The 20,903-nt window shown below is 43.4% G+C and overlaps 2 protein-coding genes across 5 annotated transcripts in view; one reads left to right on the top strand and one right to left on the bottom strand.

Moving 5' to 3' along the window:
* The window catches only part of TIMP3 (TIMP metallopeptidase inhibitor 3), a 37,385-nt gene extending 17,756 nt beyond the window's left edge, over nucleotides 1-19,629 (bottom strand). Inside the window, exon 1 of the mRNA XM_063154393.1 lies at nucleotides 19,310-19,629. Within this exon, the coding sequence (XP_063010463.1) occupies nucleotides 19,310-19,433 (124 nt within the window). The 5' untranslated portion in view covers nucleotides 19,434-19,629. The remainder of the gene's footprint in view (nucleotides 1-19,309) is intronic.
* The window catches only part of SYN3 (synapsin III), a 190,978-nt gene that overhangs the window by 80,705 nt on the left and 89,370 nt on the right, over nucleotides 1-20,903 (top strand). The gene's annotated exons all lie outside the window — the stretch shown is intronic.

The raw sequence follows: 20,903 nt of genomic DNA, 5'->3' as shown, positions 1-20,903 counted from the left end.
TAAAGGACGTGCATTTACATCAGCAAGTGTGTTGGTAACTAACAATGAAAGTCTAAATAAAAACAGGAAAGCAAGACAGAGATAACTTTCCTTCCCCTGCTCTAACCAGAATTATGACATTTACTTTTGGCCTTTGTTTTACAGTTCCAAAACAATTTCCCTTGTCTGTGGCATGGCAAGTCTGTTTGAAGGCCACCCCAAAGAAAAGTAGAAGGCAGTTAAATGGGTTTGCCCAGGCCTAAGCTCCATATAAAACAACTGATCACAATTACACTTGCTAAATATTAACCACATTTCCCATCCCTGCAGATTTCCTTGCCACTGAGATTCTGTTTGCACAACATGCTGAGCTTCTTGACTTCTAACACTGCAAAATAAGGAGTGATACAACTTTTTCAGACAAGATTTTGATTGTGTCAGACCTTCCATCACCTCAAAAAGTATATGCTTCTCTAGAAGGGCTTTACTTGGGAGAAAGTTAGTCCTCCCAACAAGACCATAAATTAAAGACACAAGGTTGCATAAAACAACCAAGCAGAACTTGGTTAGTGCTTAGCATTTCACCCGTAGCTTATTAACTGGATACAACCTTTGTGATGGCAGCAGTATCAAGCATTTTCTCCCTCCCTATATGGTGCATCTGATCCTACGGACTTCCAAGCACTCTTTGAAATACATAAGAATCAGAGAGAAGCAAGAGATTTCTGTTAAATGAGAACCTGCAAATTCTCTTCTGGACATTTCTTTCAGGTTCCTATATGCAACTCCCTTCAACTGCCCAGCACTTCCCCTGCATTTAACTCCTGGTGTTAGTTCCCCTGCTTCCCCATCATACACACCATTGGGAATACAGAGGGAAGACTGAATGGAGAAGGAAGAATAGATGGATCTAAAATGCATTTATATTCATTTAAAAGGTCCAAGGAAAATCTCTTAGATCCGTATGTAGATGCTAGTACATGTAAAAACTAGCTTCAGGAAATACCTCATTAAAAACACAGAGAAGCTAGAGAAAAGAAAGAAGAAAAAAATCCCACTGTCTGTTATTACCAGCTACTAAATTCAGTGAAGCCAGGTAGACATAAGAGATTAGTTAGATCAGGCACAGAGTTGAGTTACTGGAGTTACACGCATTGCTGGGTTAGTCCACAACTTGCATCAACAAAACATTCTAGGTTTGCTGTAGATCTAAGCAGAGACACTGCAGACTATGTAATGAGCATGACTACAGCATTGAAAACACTGGTAAAATAAAAGGAGAAAACAATGTCATTCCTGCCAACTAGGCATTTTTCAGTCTCCCTTTTGGCAGGCTTTTCTTTTTACTTTCCACCTATATTTTTAAAATCATCACTGGAAGCTTAATTCGGGCTAAGGCAAAAGGCAGTAGGCAAGAATCAGAGAAAAGGAAGGAAAAATGACACAAGTGGAGGGAGGGGAAGGGCGTGTCTCATGTACAGAGCACAGTAGAGGCATCTCACATCTCTCTCCAAAGAGTGTTTTCAGCAGAGTGCATTCTCCAAGGACTGTTTTCAGCAGAGTGCATTTTGCCTCATTTTGTGTCTGACAACTGCCAAAGGCAGAAAGGCTTTCAGCCAATGTTAGCAGTGTTGGAAAGGTGGTTGTCAAAACTATCACACAAAAGCTCTTCCAAAGCCAGCTTACAACAGTGGATAACAAGTATGTGACTCAGAGCAATACTCAGCTCAAAACACCTTTTCTGTTTCCTTTTGTCTACATACAATTGGTGCAATAGAATAAGATTTGGTTCAGCCCTCTCTTCCAGATCAAGTACTTCTCGACACAGTACATATAGGACCAGGGGAAGCCAGGCTGAGACAAGGCTCTGGTTTCCCACAGTTCTTTGGAACTGTTCAAAGGAGCCACAGGTCCAAGCTTTCCACTCAGAGAATATGGCAGAGCTGATGTGAGACCAATTAGGGGCAAATGGAAACCATATGTGATTTTAATGAAACAAGAAGCTGGTGCACATAACTTACTGCTGCAGGAGCATTTACTGCCTGAAAGGAATGTGCATCTGGCATTGATCGTTTCCCAACCCATCAAGTGAGCAGTAACATGGAAAGCAAATTGGAGCATATGATGAGAGATGAATTGCCTAAAGAGTACAGTTAGGGGAGCAGCCTCTGCAAGGAGAAAAATATGTCCTTTGCCTGTGATTTAGTGATACAGCTGTAATGAGGCTGATCTTCTGTTTCCACAGATCATGATGATAAACTGCAAGAACGAGTGCTAAAGTGATTAAAATGGATCAAGTGATATTTTCAAGAACCTACCACAATCACAGAAATCCCATTCTGGTTCACATGGGGCAGACTTTTTTTCTCTTGAGGTCATGGGCACTCTTTAAAGAACAAAATACTGTTGAAACTGAACAATTCTCAAATGGTGTTGTTTTCTGGTGTATATCAAAATGGGTACACAATGAGATTTCAGGTTGAAGAGGCAATGTAGACACACCCTTCTGATTTTTTTTTTTTTTTTTAATTTACTATAAATTACCCAGAAAGTTTCAATTCTGGTGAGAAAGGGAAGTCCCCAGCCTGTAAAGTTGTAGATAAGTTGCTTTATGGGGCTATGGTAGCTTCTTCTGTAGGCTGTTGTGTTGCAGCTTAATATCAGGTTTCAGAACAAACCCACTGTCTCCACTAAGCAGCCAAGAGATGGCTCACATACATCAAAGAGGAGGTGAGGGAAGATGTTCTGATCCAGCACTTGATGAGTGAATGCCCAGGGCTTGAACCTGGTAGATGCTACTTGGCATTACAAGTAATAATGAAACTTCTGTAAAACCAGACACATGGAACTGGCACGTTTTTGTCCTTAGTGCTAGATTTCCCTTGGGGTATAACCAGAGTTAACAAGCATCATAAATTCATCACTGTATTTTTTAAGGATGTAATATAAAAATTTTTGAGCTAAATCTGCCAATTTATTAGTCTTTCTTAATCCACTGTGCAATCCACAAACTCACTGGGCACCAGATCCAAACAGTTCAACAGAAGGAAGAGGAGGAGGAAAGACAGTCCTACTAAAGAGAACATCTGAAGTCAGTTTTCATCTTTGCATTAGAAGTAGGGCATCTCTGACAGCCATGCAAACCTTTCAAAAGTGAGATTATCAAAAGCCCCAGGCCTGGACACTCCCTGCTTCATCTACTTACTTCAGAGGACTCTCCTTGCTCCAGCACCTTGCCCATCTGGGATGGGTGCCAGCTTTCTGCGAGGAGGCCGCACTCCACTGATCACATGGTTTATGCTCAATTTTGCACGTAGGAGCTAGAGAGGAAGAACTGTTTGGGAACATGTATAGATTTCAAGGGTACTGGGTGGGCCTGCAAATTCCTTCCTGCATTACAAAACTTGCGCTAAACTGACACGCTAAGCAGCTGTCCATACCAGAGAGGTAAACATATTTAACCAGGTCAGGCCTACAGGCACTGCTCTGCTGCTCCTATTCACGCTGGGCCTGACAGGACTTAGTATTTGGTCTGCCAGACTCTGAAATTAAACCTGCATTCAAATGATTTCCCCAATGAAAAGAGTATCTTTGCCCACTATTCTGGAGACATCGTCAATTGTTTTCAAGCTGCCAGCATCTGCAGACTGTTCACACACACTGGACACGTCCATGACACAGTTCTGGTTATATCACAATGCTTAAGGAATTTACAAATTGCTCATTTTATTAATGTCTGTTATGTAATCACAGTAATTACTACCATGTAGCTGATCTTAGGTACATGAAGAATTTTATAGAGTCTGAGCACCACATAAAGCTTTAGGTGTAGCACTCAGATCCTGATTCACTGTTCATTAAAGCAAGTAGGAAACCTCCCTGAGTCCTGAGGGAGCCTCACATAACACAGTTCCCAGCAGCCTACAGGTCAAGGACAAGGACAATACAAGGTCATGGTTAGGACAATAGCAGGGCAATTTAACTAATCTGCTCGCCTATCCAGAACTTTCCAGAAGTCCCTGTAGTGCCCTGTCAAAACTGCATTCCAAAGCATCATCCTTCACTTTTGACTTTAGAAGGCTTCAAGAACTCAGTGTTGATTTGTTGTGGAAATCAAGTAAAAAAAACAACCAACCAAAAAAAATCCCCAAAAAACCAAAACCACCAGTTCTTTACATGAGCAACACAAATACTGCACGCTGTACATCCTCTGGCTCTGAAGACAGGATTCTCCCTGTGCAATGACACAGAGCACTGACAGCAGAAAAGGTAGATAGCCAGTGGTCAGTCACCTTCCTTCTTTAAACAGTTTGATCAAACTCCTTGACTGTCCTACTGACAGACTAGCCTAAGGTGTTCCATGGAAACTGCATCTCATTCTTCTACTACCCAAACTTTCCTCACACATACTTTTCATCAGAATTTCGTATCCATGAACAACCCAGTAGACCATAATCAAAATGGATTCCCAGAAGTACTGTATCATTACTAGGGTGCTTATATACATCCCTGGTGCTACCAATGACACATTAATGAGTTATGATTATTAGCCAGACTTGTGGAAGTGCAGAGAACACACTGAATGGTTATTCATGCCGGTCTAACACCAATTGTTGACTTTTTTTTTTGCACAACAAATATTTACACAAATTAAAGACTGACCCATGTTGTTGTTTTATTCTTAGACAGTGCTGATAATAAGTGGGTTTGTTTTAAATGGAAATGCTCAAGTCTGACCCCATGAATCTGATGGAGATTCACTCTGAAGTGAATGTACCAGTCACTTAGCTCATCTGTGCTACTGGAGTTTGACAGCTTCAAAAAGAATTCTTACTGAAAATTTTCATAAATTTCCAATTTGAGGGAGGCAAGCTTGCATTCCCATATCAGTTCTTAGGTGTCCTTGTAACTTTTTAGAAAAAAACCTAAAGGTCACAAGATGTGGTTGGGTAATCATTTCACAGCTGCCCTGGCACAGTGATGGCTATTTTTGAATGCTCTAAGGCCCATTAACTGTTTGGGAGGCAGAAGTTCTCTGGATATGGCAGTGCTGAATGTTTACAGAGAAGGATAATCATTTCCAGGGTATCCACCAAGCCTGACTGTTTCCTGCCTGTCTCAGTCTTCTCAGACACTGCTGTAACAGGACTATTTTGGCAAAGTAATGAACCACACTCCCAAGAGCCAGCTTTTCAGGGCTGGAGTTAAGCTCGCACCTGGAACACAGGTGTAAGCTTGTTTAAACATTGACAGGGAGGGAACTAACAGAAATACAAGGGGAAATACCTCGTCTCAGTCCACTGGCAGCAACACAATCACAAAGCAAACTTGTTTGTTCATTAATGCAGCAAACACAAGGAGAACAGCCTATTGACAAGGACTGGAACAAGCAAAGGGAATCTAGTTTTGTGTTGTAAAGGGAATTCTCAGCATTCAGGAAAAGCTAGATTTGTGTCTTGAAGGGAATTCTGAGCATTCAGAAAAAGCTAACTATAAGCCTAGAAGGACTAATGAACTGGAATCTCTCCCAGCTTGAGAGGCAGCGTGTAACCTGATCAAAACCATCACTTCCAGAAGGGGAGGCTGTTACTGTTAAACCATCAGGGATGTTTTTGGAAAGGCTTTTTCCTGTCAGGGATCATGGCTTTACTTAAGTCACAATTTTCTACACAAAGTATCAACTCCAGCAAAACTGTTTGGTTTTTTTTATTTTTTTCTCAGAAAAAATTGAACTATTTTTAACCTGCATCAGCAATTCTCTTCAACTGCACTTGAAGTCTTAATGTTGACATGAAAGACACCTTCAGTCAAATTGGACATTTTCAATTAATCCTTCAAAACATTAGATTCAGATATATCTGAATCACTTTTCCTAGAAAATGTCATGCTGAAACTCCAATATTATCATTTTCCCTCACATTTCAGATGGAATAAACTTCTACCATTTCAAAATTCTCTATGAAGCAGAAAATCTGACCCTCATCAGCAAGTTTCCAGCCTTCTCTTTCACTGTATATAAATCAGGTGACAACAACAATCTCTAATAACAGAAGCAAGAGTAATTCCATTTTTCTCCTTATTTTTCAGACATGGCAAGTAAATTCATACCAATGAGAGCTGCAGGTACTGAGAACTTGCATAATTTCAAAAAGTAAGCCATTATCCCCTATGATTTCAGAGTATTCAAACTAAAATCAGCATTCAACATCAAAGATCAGTCCTTTAATTCACTGTGCCAATAAAAGTCTGCCAACACTGCAGACTGTAAATGAACGTAGACCTACAAAAACCATTTTTAAAGCAACTAAGGATACCACAAACACTAATTTAACCTGTTCCTCATCAGCCTGCTTAGTGCTTGTACTTTGAGCCTGCAGGCAAGTCAGAAAGTCAACTCTATGATAAATGCTTTCCTACTTTCATTTTCTTTTCTGGCCGTTTCCAACATTTTGAAGCAGTATTGTTTGATTGCAGGTTGCTTCCTGAAGCTGCTTCCTTCAACTGCCCACTGAACCCAGTTGGAAACTTTCTACTGATTTTAACTGGAGTGGGATCAGGCCCTAAATAAGTAGTGGAGGAATCCCTAGACTTACAAACTGAACAGCTGTCTCTGGCTTTCCAAAAGAGAAGTTATTCCTGCAGCTGTTTTCCCCTAAGTGCCATATCGCTCCAAATTGTTACAGGACTGGAGGGAGGGGGAGAAGGTGGAATCTTAATAGTCCATTAAAAAGGCGTATGGGCCATTGCGCAGCAGCTCTTTCAGTTCGGCTCAGGCAGGGTCACTGCTGCCGGGCTCAGACAGCCCTAAGGGCACGGGAAAAGTCGTCTTCTTGTTTTCACATCTCATTCACGCAATGGATAACGAGGGGGAGGGAGGAATCAGATTTTGGGTTAATTAGCACCATGAACAGACAGCTGCATTGTCATTAAAAGTTCAAGAAGTCACGGGGGTCATCACCGAACCGCGGGATGTACACACACGCACACGAGGCACACGTCGAAGCCTGCGCTTGGCAGCCTTGCCCGCGCTCTGATCTGCTCCTACCCCAAGGATACGCTTGGAGTCAAGAACACTGAAATGCTGGAGCTCTGAGGAGAAGACCAAGGCATAAACGTACCCCATCTGAATAGCAGTTGTTCATCCCCTTGGAACTACTTCATTTCACACATAATATACCAACTAAGAATAGTTACAGAGCTTTTTTTCCCCTGAGAAAAATCAGAGGTGTGGCTTACAATGTGTAGTTTCATGTTCACTTCTAAGAGTCTGTGGGATAAGCAGAACCCCAGTTAACAAAACCCTGCTGTTGGTGCACACAGTTTCCTTCCACAGCTTCCTTCCACAAGCAAGGAAGCTGAGGAAGTGCAAGTGCACATTAGCAAATTCAGAAATGAGCATGTATGAATAATAATGAAAAGATAAAACCTCTAAAATGTCAAGGACTGCTATTAATAAGATTTGGAACAGTGTTAGCCTCAGAGAGTCACAAGTTGGCTTAAAAACAAAAACAACAAATCCAACTATGCAAAACAGCCACAGATTACATTCTCCTTGCCTCGGATTGCAGTAACATTTTCTGTTAAGGGATTTTAAGGAAAACACAACAAGACAATTAAGGATTCCCCTGTCACCTTCCAAACAGGGCAGAGAAGAAATATAACCTTGCATAGCTGAAACATTACTGGTTCTGCAGAAAGCAGACTGGCATTGCCTGGTTCTGTCAGCTTTAGCTTTGCTGCCTATATATTCTAAAACCAAAATTGATCTGAAACCACCATCATTATAGTGAAATCTCACCAAAACACAGTTTTGTTTTTCTGGGTAAAAGCATAACAGATCCTGCTTACTCTTCCTATTAAATTGGCAGGCAAACATGTAGCTAACTCATGAGTGTATAGTTCCATTCAGTGCCTGGACTTTGGCAAGGCAAAATACCCTGGGAACACACAGAAACAAGATTTTATTTTATTTTATTTAACACCTTTTCATCCCAGTGTACAATGACTGTCCGCATTACTGCATTTCAGTATGTTTATGACAATATAGCATGTTGCAGAACTCCAGCAGTGATGTTCACATGAGGTGAAAAAGTAGAATAAAGAGATACAGTCCAAAATTCAGTGGGGAAATCGCATACATCAGCATTTTGGTCCTAATTGCTCAAATTAAGATTGGATACTGCAAGCCCTGGTGGATTTCATCAGAGAAGGGAACCAAGTGGGCTAAACTACTCTTAGAAAACTCCTCTGAATTCTTCCTCTCCCATTCAGGTCCTGGATATTTTTTTGAACCAAAACTGTCTTTCCCATATTTTTCAACAGTGCAACCTAGGGATGCTTCCTCAAAGCACCACCACAGTGTTTCAATAACAACTTTGGTCAATCTTTCCAATGTTAGTCCACATATATATTGAGGAGTATGTACTGGAGGAATCCTGCCATGTGCTGACTTATGACAGTTTGATGTACAAACATTGAAGCTGCACAAAAATGTGAATCCCTGGGTGTGCCAAGACAACCACCACCCTAGAATCCTGTGCTCTCCTCTTTCCTTCTTTCTGTCAAAACAGCAGTCGGGATGTGAGTAGAATGTCAAACTCAGAAGAGGAGAGCTTTGAACAGCACAAAGAACAAAGTTTACGTCAATAGCCCAAGCTGCCATGCTGCATAAAGGACAAACAGGAAAGCAGTTTCTGAAACAGGAGGGAAAGAAAGACCCGGTGCTTTCCTTTATCCAGTTCTTCCAACAGCCATTAGTACTAGAGGAAACCAGTGTGAGAAGGGCATGCAGAAACAAACACAAAACCTTGCACTGACAGGAAGGAACCTATTAGCTTGAAAACTTTCCGGTACTAGTGAAAGCTTTGTTTCCCATACAGCCAAATACATCAGACAGGTGCGGACTGATGCTCTCAATCTACGCCATTTCTTCAGTCAATTTAAACCTTCGAATAAAGGCTGGCACCCTGTTGATCTCCCAGTCAAACAGAAAAAGAGGAAAACAGAATACAGTGGCAAACTCAAGAGATAGCTACAATTTAGAATGCATCTGGGAGGTAGATTAGACACTCATCCCGATAAAGAAAAAAAAGATTTCAGAGTTGAAATATGTCTCTATAGAGTTTCGGAAGGAACTTAAAACTCCGTGGATTGAATCAATCTCCAATAACAAGGAATTAAAACGACAGCCTGAGAAGGGAGCTTTGGGAAAGTCAGAGTATCCCACACCACACGTCTGGGAGGTATATTTTATCAGTACCAGGACTCCAGCTGCGCTGGATGATGTAAATGACTCATTATCATAGGTTCTGCTGCAGTGTCTTAGTTCCAAAGTAAAGGTGTTAAAGGCAAAATACTGATAAGGGTCACTAGCTATTTGCCACCTGATCTAGTTGAACTTCTGTCTGAATGCCTTAAAACCTTTCTGTGATAACTTGGAGTCTCCTAAATTACACCTAGAAGTTCTATCTGATATTATAAAATCTTCTGTTTCTCTGTAAAGCTGCAAACTGTTTTACAGTGGGGAAAAGCAGGACAGCTGCTTAATTCTATTGAAAATATACTGTCTGTAGAGAAGATGGAAAGAGACTTATTGAAGTCTCTTTCCAAGTAAATCCTTAATCCCCAACCCCTTGGTGAACAAAAAAAAAAAAAAAAAAAAAAAAAAAAAAAAAAAAAAAAGGACAGGTGCTGCTCTTCATATTTAATAAAGTAAAACAAAGGGCTTAAGAACTCATCCTGCCCCCACTCCAGCACTATCTTTTTCAATACTTAACTTCTTGACTTCTTGCACAGGAACTGCAGCTCTTGTCTTCCCACGCTTCTCTGGGTTTGTGATTTTTGCCCTGCAGGATGCTAAGGGAGGGCTGGGTATTTTGTGGCTATTGAAGTACTGTACATGATGGCTATTTAAATGCCCCAGGGATCACTTCACTCTTTTATTTCCTCTTGGACTGATCCACCTCACCAAAGCATTTACGATATTCAGTATTGTAAGTGCTATACTTTGCATGCAGTGTGGTCTCTCAACTAGTTCCATCTTTTCCCCACCCTACATTCTCCCAAATACCAGAATTCTTTCAGCTTTCAGTTCTGTGTCTTATGTAGCACATTATTTATTGGAGGAAATAATTTCCTTAGAAACACACCCATGGATCCTAATCCAGAGGTGAGTATGATAAATAAGGAGGATGTTTCACTCTTCAAGAAATTTAAAGCCAGGGACTCAGAAACCTCACACTTCACAAGATAAAGCAGAAGACCCAACAGTCACTCTTTCACAAGAGCTGGTCTAAAAGCTGTTTCATACTGTCACCTCAGATCTGTTTTATCTGCAGTGTGCATTTCTCTGGACCTATGAAAGGCAGGCAGGATATTTATAGCAGTGTCAGAGGAGGCAGGAAGTAGAGAACTGGGGTGGGTGCTTGGAAAGTGTATAAACGGCTTGAAGCACAGGGGTCAGCCTGGAACTCCATCCCCCAAAAGAACACAGACCTGAAGAAGTGTCTGGGGAATAGCTGGATTTCCAGAGATATCCCCTGGCTCACTCCTCCTCTACCTGTTCCCTTTCCAACACCAGCTATTTCCCGTCTTTCAAAGTTAAGCGGAAGTTTTCCATTCTGTGGTCTTCCTGTCTTGGTACAAGCAAGAGCATTTTTTTCTCTTGTATTTTAACTGTTTGGAGACAAAAAACAAAACCTGTTCACTGGAGGGAAATCTTCCTATTTACAGCTGATCCATGAAATTTGAGAGGGCTGATTAAACATCAGAGGAGCAAGATCTTTGCTTGTTCGTGTATTCACTGAGCATGAGAGATTGAACTTGTTGTCTGAACAAATGCTCCAGTGCTCCTCTATAGGAAATTAACAGACTAACATAATGCCAGCAGGCCTCCCTGCTGACTTCCCTGCAGTAACACCCAATACTCAGGGAAACATGGAGAAAAGGAAACAGATGTTGAAATCTCCATACTGTAATTACAATGCAACATGAGGGAGTTAAAATTCAAGTCCTTCATTCTAGGCCAGCAGGAGTTGGGTCATTTTGAATATAGCCCTCTGAAACAGAAGTATTCCTGTTTCCTATGGGCTGTTGTGTGACTTTTTTTTTTTTTTTTTTTTTAATTAATCAGTAGGGAGCAAGAAGTAATAATGTGTTACCTTCATGCTGTTGCACCTGGTGTAGCCATTGCTACCTGCTCATTCCTGTGTAAATTTGGTGCAATTTATAGCTGCCTTGCTGAAGTACCAGTGATCATGCAGGCCACCAGAAAGCTGAGCTTGTTCATGTCATAACTGAGGAATTAAGAAAGGGGAAAATCCATGAGGTTGCTTTTCCCTCCTTGGGCCCTTTAACATGCTTTTTTACCTCCCCAATAAACTGGTTCTAAACTCTTATGAACCAGCAGGATTACAGAGCTCTGACACTTTAGGAACAGACAGGTAGTTAAGGAAGATTGTAGATTTTTTTATTAGTGTGTATTTTTGCCCAGGATCAGTAACAACATGTTGAACAATGATGGCTCTGCCACCTACACACTCTCCTTTTATCTCCTGGCTGTAGTAGGGCAGGTTATTACATCATGTACTTCAAAAGTGCCTTTAGACAGCATGTTATATATGGCTTCACTTCATTTGCTTCTCCTGCTGCTCAATGTGAATAATTTTCCAGCTAAGCAGTATTTTCCTTGTAACTCACCTGGCAAAAATAAGAGACCAAGCCCTGCCCACACACCCATACAACCTGCATTTCTTGAAGGGCTACTTGAAGGAACTTTGCATTCATCTGAATGGAGGAAGGCAACAGCTTGGCTGGAGTCCATATAAAGGGCATGTGCTCTGCCCATGGCTGGGTTTTTTCAAAGCCTTGATTGCCAGTCAGAAATTACCATGCTACAGGCTGTTAGGGATCAATCAGTAGAACAGCAGATTGTTTTATGGTGGTTCTCCTAATGAAGTGATCTCTGAAGACCAAGTGCATCCTCACTCTCCTGGATGGATAAGATCCACCTTAGGCATGCCCCACACAGTTCCCATAGCTCCAGGCAGGGTGACCTGCCATGTGTCACAGCTAGTGACTCCTCCTGGCTTGACAAGCCTGTACTAGTTCTTCACTGGGGCTTCCACACTGCACCTTTACCTTCTCCAGGAGTCCTTCTCTATTCCTTATACCCTGAGATAGTCTCTGGAGGGCCTTTGTCACTCCTGCAGCTCCTAATCACCTTCTCCTATTACAGCTTTCCCACTGAGCCTCTTACTATGGCCATTCTCTTCCCCAGTCTGTAATAAAGACAGAAGTTTTCAAAGCTGAGCCCACTGACACAGACCTCAAGACCCACCAGCACAGCCCAAGACCATATCCCTAAAGTGACTATGGCACCCCCACTCCCCAAGCACTGCTCTCTGCTGGTTCTTGGCACATTTCTGTCCAAGGAGGGACACCCCAAACCTCCTCCTTTCTTTCTAAAGTAAAAATGAGATTCTACACTGCAGGCAAACCATAGCTGATTTTTATGATGTTTGATATAATTTTTTGTATATGCACCTCTCTGCTATTTAACTAGAGTTTTACTGTCTGTATACTGTTTCTAAGGGCTCAAATTGCCCTTTAGAAAGGTCTTATGTAAACACTAGCAGGAATTTGGACTATTCATAGTCAACATTAATTTTAGCACCAAGCAACTCAAGAGACTTCTGTCTTGTTTCCAGAAGACTCCCACTATCTTTTCTAGCTGGCAGAAATTTTGAGTAAATAAAGTAATCAGGGTTATGAGAAATTACTTGCATTTTTACATTATTAGACAGTGTCAGTTAATGCACTATGTCTTCACTCTGGTCACTCAAGAGAACTACTTTACATTACAGTAGAATGTTAACTTTGTTTTTGACAATAGCTTTTAAGCTCTCTAGTGTTTGTAACATTCCTCTTAGAAACCTGAAACGATCAAGTCAAATCCAGCCCTGCTACAAGGTGGTGAAATACTGGCGAGGCACGTGGCAGCGCACCTGCCTTGCGCAGAGCACGAGGCTTACGAGGCGGGCTCAGTATTTCCTCTCCATATTCATTACTAGGACAGATTTTAGATCTTGTCTAAGAGGGTGCAAATCCATTTCATACCCCCTTGGTCTCATTTACCTCAAACCCAGCACTAGCCTAATACTTTCAAATGGCAGAAATTTGAAATTCACACTGGTTAGCATTCTTTTCTCAAGCTATTCCAAAGCACCCCCAGTTTAGGCCTAGTTTTAAATAAGGCCCTATCTCACTATGGGCAAATAGCATTGGTAGTCTTGTCACTGGTGGGCAGAGAAATCATAAAGTCCTCCCCATGAGCTCTGAGCAGTTCTACACAGAGGGTTACCAAATGGGATGACCTTCAGCTCAGCACGTTGCAAAGAGTGTTCAGTGCCACAAAGCTGTGGAAAAGCTGAAACAGTCTTGGATAGTTTCAAATGTAGTCAGCTGCTCTGATCAGCCTTGTCTCAGAGAAGTCTGTGTAAGGGATAGTTAGCTTAAAGAGTAGTAAGAATCAAAGTTCTGCCAGTAAAATTTCAAGTGTCACATGGGGACGTTCTTCAGAGGTTTAGATGAGCTACAGTAGGCCTTTAATGAACTCTGCATTTACTTAATTAATTGGTGCTTGAAGGCACAATTTTCCTTTCATCTTCTACACTACTATCATTTTACCACTATAATTTGCTTCCAATTTATATTATCATGTGAAAGACAGAATCATACCCTGAAAGTCTACAGCAATAAGCAGCACATTAGAGCAAAAGCCTCTTCATCTTGAAATGAAAAAAAAAAAACCAAAAAAACAATAAAAACCCCCCTATAATTATAGAGAAACTCAAACACAGGCACTGCTGACATTATGAGGACCAAAAATAAGTTCCCTAGCTTAGTCTAGTTCAGAGCTGGCAAACACAGCATGCCTGGTCTTGCCTGTTGACTAAAACCAAGCTGTCCTCTCAGGTTTACCAGCTCTTCCAAACTCCCAGAGAGCAGCTGGTGGAAGTTTTATTTAATTCCAAGACCTCCTGACCAGACCAAATATGCCCCTTCCTTCAGTGATGCACACTTGGTTGGGCTACCTAAGAGCACCACATGGTCCTGGAGCTGTGAGGAAAAAGAAGTTGACCTAAGACAACATTGTTACATCATAAAACTAAGTTTCCATCTTAGTAGTTCCAACATCCAACCTAGGCTGAGGTAACTCGATGAGTGCTCCTATTAAAAATGCTTGGCCCCACCCACCCCAGCTGGGATTGCACTTGAGTACAGAGATCCATTTCATCAGATGCAACTCAGTTGCTATATCCAAGAAGGTCTGAAAGTGCAGGACTAACTGAAGTAGTGTCTCAGAAAATGTGAAGTCCACTGATGGAACTAAGAATTTGTGTGACACCTTGTGTCACTTCCTCTATGGTCAAACAATCAAATCTGCTCATCCTGAAAAACAGACATGAACAAGGCAGGTCCTTCCCAAACCCAGATGAAAAACACCATACTGTGCATGGCTGTACATAACTAGGTTCACACCAGCCCACCTCTTTCCAGAAAGATCAGAGGAGCAATTGACAGGTGGAGAGTTCTAAAGAACATGTGGGAAATCAGTGAAAATAAGGGAAAAAATGTCTGCATAAAGCAGGAGCTCTAAGGCTTAAGGTTGGAACATCTGGCTCTCTGCTGGCTTAAGAGACCTTGCTGGAGACCCTTCCTGCAGGAAATCTGGAGTAAGCATATACAATAATAAAAAGAAATAACATTCTGCACTGAATCTTCTGAACAGTAATTTTCACCACTTTTATTTTTTAATAGATACATTTAGTCCAGTGACTAACTCCAGATCCCACTACTCTTATAAGGAACTAAAATCGCAAATAACCAAACACACAAAAAAAATTAATAATAATAATAATAACTAAAGGAATAATTTCTATTTCCACTTCTACTAAATAGGACAATTCAGCTGCGAGTGGCCATCATTCTGTCAGGAGACATGACTAGTCACAAGGAACACCCTCTTTCAACAAAGTTATTAGCGTGGACATGGGAATTCCATAGAAGTCAAATCTCCTTCATTTCTTCCCACATAAAATGAAATTTGCAGTGCTTTTTTTTTATTCTTTTTTGAAGCTTTATGGGATGCTTCTCAGATTTCCTGCTTCTAAAATGCCTCCAAGGGAAGTCCAGTCTAAAAATAAAATCACATCATTACTTCCTTGACAAATGTCTGATGAAGTGGATACACTTTTGCCACCATTGCCACAACATGTAACCAAAAAAATTAGTTTTAAATTCATCTCAGCACTAAAGATTCATATAATTAATTTGAAATAGGTTATTGTAACTTTTTTTTTAGTCTGGCAGACCTTACCTGTCTGCCTTAGAGGCTAAGACAGGACATTTGATATCACTACAACAAAATAAAGAATCACGTTCAAAGTCTCATGTGTGATCAAGTGTTCAGCACATCTCTTTTAGGTTATTAGTGAGAAGGTGGAATGATCAACTCAGGGAAACCAGGAAAGACCAGGTTTTCATTAGGTGCTTAGACTTCAGGCCAAACAAGTTCACCATTTTCCTCCTTCTCTGCTGTTTTCTTCTTGCTCTTCTCTCATATTCTCAGTTCAAAGGATGGGAGCCAGTGCAGGTGTTGTGAGCTCAGTGCTGTGGGTATAGGAGGATGGAATATAGAATGGCTTCCACAGCACCAAGGGACTCTTAAGAACTTACCTTCACCTCCCCAGAGTTTGCCACCTCCATCTCACCAAGAGCGAGGTTACTTAGAACAGAGAGGAGCACTACCCACTGGCATCCTTGCTAATACAGGTATTTTTCTCCCAGCACAGAGCAATGTTGAGCTCCTTTGAGCTGGGTAAAAGACATCTAATAGTGCCATAAGCTCTTCTCTAAAGTATATGCCCAAGATAGAAGTAAGATAGCTGTGGAGTGAACAAAGTACTTTATCACTTGCAGACTGGTTTGTCAAAATGCAGTTGGCAATTTCACATATTTTCTCCCTTTTCTTTTTTTTTGAAAGGATATGTGGGGCAGAGGGGGCCGGCCAAATGGGAGGCGTTTTTTCCAGACCTGTGAATTCAACATTCCGCAGCCAAGCTCAAAAATTCCTGCTGTTCGTGCAAAAAAAGGACAAACAAGTCCCTTTCATGTCAGCTATGTCCAGCTGGAAATGTCACAGCTTTGTCACAAAAGAACAAAGCATGCCTGGAGTCTGTTCTCTCAAAAGGTCTCTTAATTCAAACAAAAGAAAAATATTCACATCTGGAAGGGGTCATAGGCAGAGGGCAGGAGGGGAGGAAGCAAAGTTCAGATGGCAAATCATAGCAGCCGCTGTTTGTCCAATTACAGTACTGCCTCTTCTGGCACTTACTGATCCCGGTAAAGAAAGAAAGCCAAGAGTTAAAATAGCAATTTTATTATTGATTGACCCATAGGGCCAGATAAGACACACCTCTTCACTTTTGCTTCATTCATCATGATAGAACAGTCAGGCTGAGTGAAAAGACCCCTTGTGACCAATAGTACCTCTTTTTTCTCCCTTTCCTCCTTTTTTAAATTAAAAAAATATATATACATTGTTATTTATGAAGTTCAAGATTCCTTCAAAGAACACAACCTTCACTTTCAAACTATGTACATATTGAAATCCTGCTCTTTCCAATGGGTTTATTTGACCATCTGTTTCTGTAAAGATTAATACCTTCTAGTGACTGCAGGGTTGGGAGGCTGTATCAGAACTGAGCCATTGGAAAATGAAAAATTAAATGTCCAGTGAGATCAGATTAAAGGAGAAGAGAATAAAACTTGAGAGTAGGACTTCACTGGTTAAGCAGGAAAACATCAACAGCAGAAGTTTGCATTACAGTCCTCAACCAAAAGTTTTCTCCTTCTTCAAAATGCAGTGCTTCTGAAGAAGAAAAGCCTCTCCTAGGCTGCCACCTAGCTAGTTAATTTCTTGCATTGTTTCAGGAGCTATTTTAAAAGCCTCTTTTGCTCCAGCCCTTACTGCACTGACTCCTCCCTTTAGAGCTGGTATTTTGTCAGAAGTTTTAAGAGCGATAAAAACTTGCTGCCAAGTCCCTTTCTTCCCCACAATGTGTTTTATAACCCAGCGTGTAGTTTAGTCTGTCTAAACACTGCACTAGTACACTGCCATCAGTTTCCATGGAGATGATTAACTCCTCCAAAGCCAGACAGCTTTAGTCAGCTTTTTGTCTTTTCCACGTATGAAGAACATGACAGCATTTACTAAAATCAGCCTACAGAAATATCACATTTTCCAGACAGTCTTAGCAAATGTAAGGATTTACTTTTTCTTCAACCCATGCAGTCTTAACCAAACTTGCATTCAAGGCATTTACTGGAATGGGTTGCTCTTTCCCCTCAAACTGCTCTTCCTTTGCATTGCTGTGATGTCTGTAGGCATGACAGCCCCAGACACATCAACTTTTTGAACTACTTTGCCTCAGAGCAAAGCCAAGGCTTGAGATATAATGAAGAGCCCAGAAGGGAGAAAGGAAAGAAGAAGGGAAGACTTTGAACTCAACCAGAAAACAGAGTAGAAAACGGAAAAACTTTGTGCCCTAAAGTTTAGGAGCACCATTATATGAAATGCCATAGTTCACTCTGAGTCACTTATCCGTATAGTAAAAATATTCTGTCAGTGTGTATTTATTACAAAAATGTATTTAATACCATTTTTGAACTGAAACTACCTCTTATCTACTATAGCATGACCTAACCAGAGCAAGAAAGCAGTACTCCCAAAATGCAGCTAATGAAGGCCACATGCTGCCATCAGCTTTTGTTGTTTCCCAGTCTCACTTTCACAGAAAGAACAATCTCCCTGGCAGTTGCCACTTAGGTGGCACACTTGTTTATCCAAGCTATGAAAATGGCAACAGAAGTTTGAATAGTTTAGTTTCCTGGAAGAATTTCCCAGTATAAAACTATTTTATGAATGTTTTCCAGGCTATCATCACTGAAACAAAGTGTAAGCTTCCCACCACTTTTAATATGGAATAGGTTTTCTGGCATTCAGGAGCAGATTCACTATACAAACTAAACATGAGTAACCAGGCACAACTGCAGCTTCTGTAGAACTGAAGGCAAGAGATATTTTGCCACTAACCTTGGCTAACTTGAAAAGGCTACTGGCAGCATTCATAGCAATGGGTGTTCTGCTGCAGTGAGAATTACTTTCTATTTGACTTCCATAGCAGTTGCCAGGTGGATTTCTTTGCAGACTCTACTCTGAGTCAGTACCATGTGGGTATCAGCAGTGCAAAGTCCCTGGCCCCTTTTATGCTGTGCTGCTAAGACAACCTACAGAGAAGGCAGGAGACTTCTCGGACTTGTGCTGTCCTCTCACCACTGCTGAAGTGATAGCCTGTATTTACCATTACATAGACATGTGTCCAATAGTAGCTCAAAGGACACAACTAATTGATTTCATACACTTTGCCACGGAGAGCTAACAAGAAACAACAATATCTTGTTACCCACCCTTGACCACAAGCAAGCCAACAAACTTGGGAACAGAGTCTCCATTACCTCCTCCTCAGAGATTTCTGGTGCTGTCCATGTCCTCTACCTAAAGTTAGTGTAACGAAGACCCCTAGGGATGCTAAAACCCATAGTGGAAAATATCAGTCAGGATCCAGGGAAAGTGTTTCAACTTTCCCAAAGGCGTGCAGGTGTACGCACCTCCCACAGCTGCAAAGACCACAGCACAGCATGCAGAAAGCCTGGATACACTTAGTACCTGCTTTTCGAGCCCTTCCCAACGTTACAAGCACAGCACCAGAAGCCCGTGAGAGCCGCACCTCCAACCCGCAGCGGCCACAGGCGGCTTCGTGGCTTGGGAGCACCCATCCTAATCCTGCCTCCTACTTCTTGTCACCAAGTTGAGGAGGAAGTTTTGGCAGCCTACACCTGCAATTGTGTTTCTGTCCTGCTGTACAAAATACGCCACTCTAATAATGACTGATTTCTTTAAGATACTTCTGCGGAAGGCTGCTGCCGCCGTGGGACAGGGCTTGGGAGGGCTGGGCGGGGGTCCGCCACCACACGCCTCTCCTCTTACCAACCCAGACGTCTGGGGCAGCACCGGAGCCCAAGCCGCTCCTGGAAGGTCAGGTCAGCGCTGTGCGGTGTGACCCGCCCGCCGCACCGCTGCGCTCACTGCGTGCCTGGCGGGACGCGGCTGCCTGGCCGTGACAGCCGCGCTGCTGCCCGCACCCCTCAGGGTCCCGGGAGCTTTCGGCGTCCCCCGAGCCCTCCCGGCCCGGGCGGCGGCACTTACCGATGTCGGAGTTGCAGAAAGCGTCCTGCGGATGGATGGGGACGCAAGTGCAAGCCTCCACCATCAAGTCCCGCAGGCTCCAGCTGCACAGGAACACAACGAGGAAGCTCAGCCACGCCGTCATGTTGCCCCCGAGGTGCCTCCTCACTTCTGCGGAGCGGGAAGCGGCCGATGCTGTGTTCGGCTGACTTTATTCTTGCTCCCTAACAGCCCGTGCTCCGCGGCTGCCTGCCCTGCCCCTGTCTCTCTGGCTGGCTGGCTGGCTTGGCGGGACGGGACGGTGCGGGTGCGGAGCTGAGGGGAGCAGAGGGGAGCTGAGGTGCGGAGCGCTGCAGGCAGAGCAGCACCGGCGCGCGGAGTTATACCCGGCTCGAGCCGCTCGCGCTCCGGGGGCGCCGCCGCGCGCGGCCAATGGTAGCGCCGCATTACCTCATCGGCGCGAGCGCGGGGCGGGGCCGCGCCCGCCGCGCCTTATAGGGAATAGAGCGGGCGCGCGGCGGGCGGGGGCGCGGCCCCGGTTCTGGCCCCGACCCCGGTTCTGGCCCCGACCCCGGTTCTGGCCCCGACCCCGGTTCTGGCCCCGACCCCGGTTCTGACCCCGACCCCGGCCCCGGCCCCGACCCCGACCCCGTTCTGGCCCCGACCCTGACCCCGGTTCTGGCCCCGACCCCGGTTCTTGCCCCGGTTCTGACCCCGACCCCGCTTCTGACCCCGGTTCTGGCCCCCACCCCGGTTCTGGCCTCGACCCGCTCCGATCCGACCTGGACCCGACCCGCTTCGCTCCCGGTACGGCGGGGCGGGGTAGCTCTCCCGTGGCGGCGGGTGTCCGCCCGAGCCTGTCACATCCTGCCCCGGGGCGGCCGCGCCGCTCCTCAGGACACCTGGAGAACGCTGGCGGCCCGCTTGGACACTCGCGCAGTTTCCCCTCGGCCCGCCGGGGCTGCCTGCGAACCGACTGTAACCTGCAGGCACACCGCTCCGGCTGTTCCAGAGAGCTGTCTGACGCACAAGTGCAGTGTGCTGCTGCTTTTCCTCTCCCAACGGGCCGTAGAAAGAGGATGGGGGGAAAGGACAAGACCTACCTGAACTGTAAACCAGGATTTTGTCCTGAATGTTTTTAATCCTGCTCAAATGCTCCTTCTCCACCACCCAGCAATTCCCCTTCTCTGGCCTTTCAGTCAGAAAGCGGTCATAACCTGCTAAAACCAAGCTGGAAAAAGCAGTGTTGTATCTACCCGGGCACCCCCAACATTTAATCTCAAAGTATATTTTAGCAGAGTGGCTTTAGTGGAATCTAGAGAAATGTCCTGTTTGTTTTGTTTTCCTTTATCCCCTTTCGAAGCCATAAATTTCCATCAGCTGTAGAAATGTAAATGTTATAGAAGAGCTGGGACTGTAAGGACAAAGATTGCCAGCTGCATGATACAGACAGCCTTATTATCCTCCAAAGGGGACCGAGGGGTGATTAATCACAGTATCAAACCAGTGTATATAATGTCAGAGTACTTTCCACGGGGTTTACAAGACTTAAGCGTGTCTAGTTATAAATTATGCTGGTATTAAAGGCCAGGGACCAGCTGTCCTAAATTTCTAT

This window comes from Melospiza melodia, chromosome 4 (genome assembly GCF_035770615.1).
Source record: "Melospiza melodia melodia isolate bMelMel2 chromosome 4, bMelMel2.pri, whole genome shotgun sequence".
Lineage (NCBI taxonomy): Eukaryota > Metazoa > Chordata > Aves > Passeriformes > Passerellidae > Melospiza > Melospiza melodia.
Note: the sequence above shows the minus strand (reverse complement) of the source record. Positions and strands in the feature narration are given on the sequence as shown.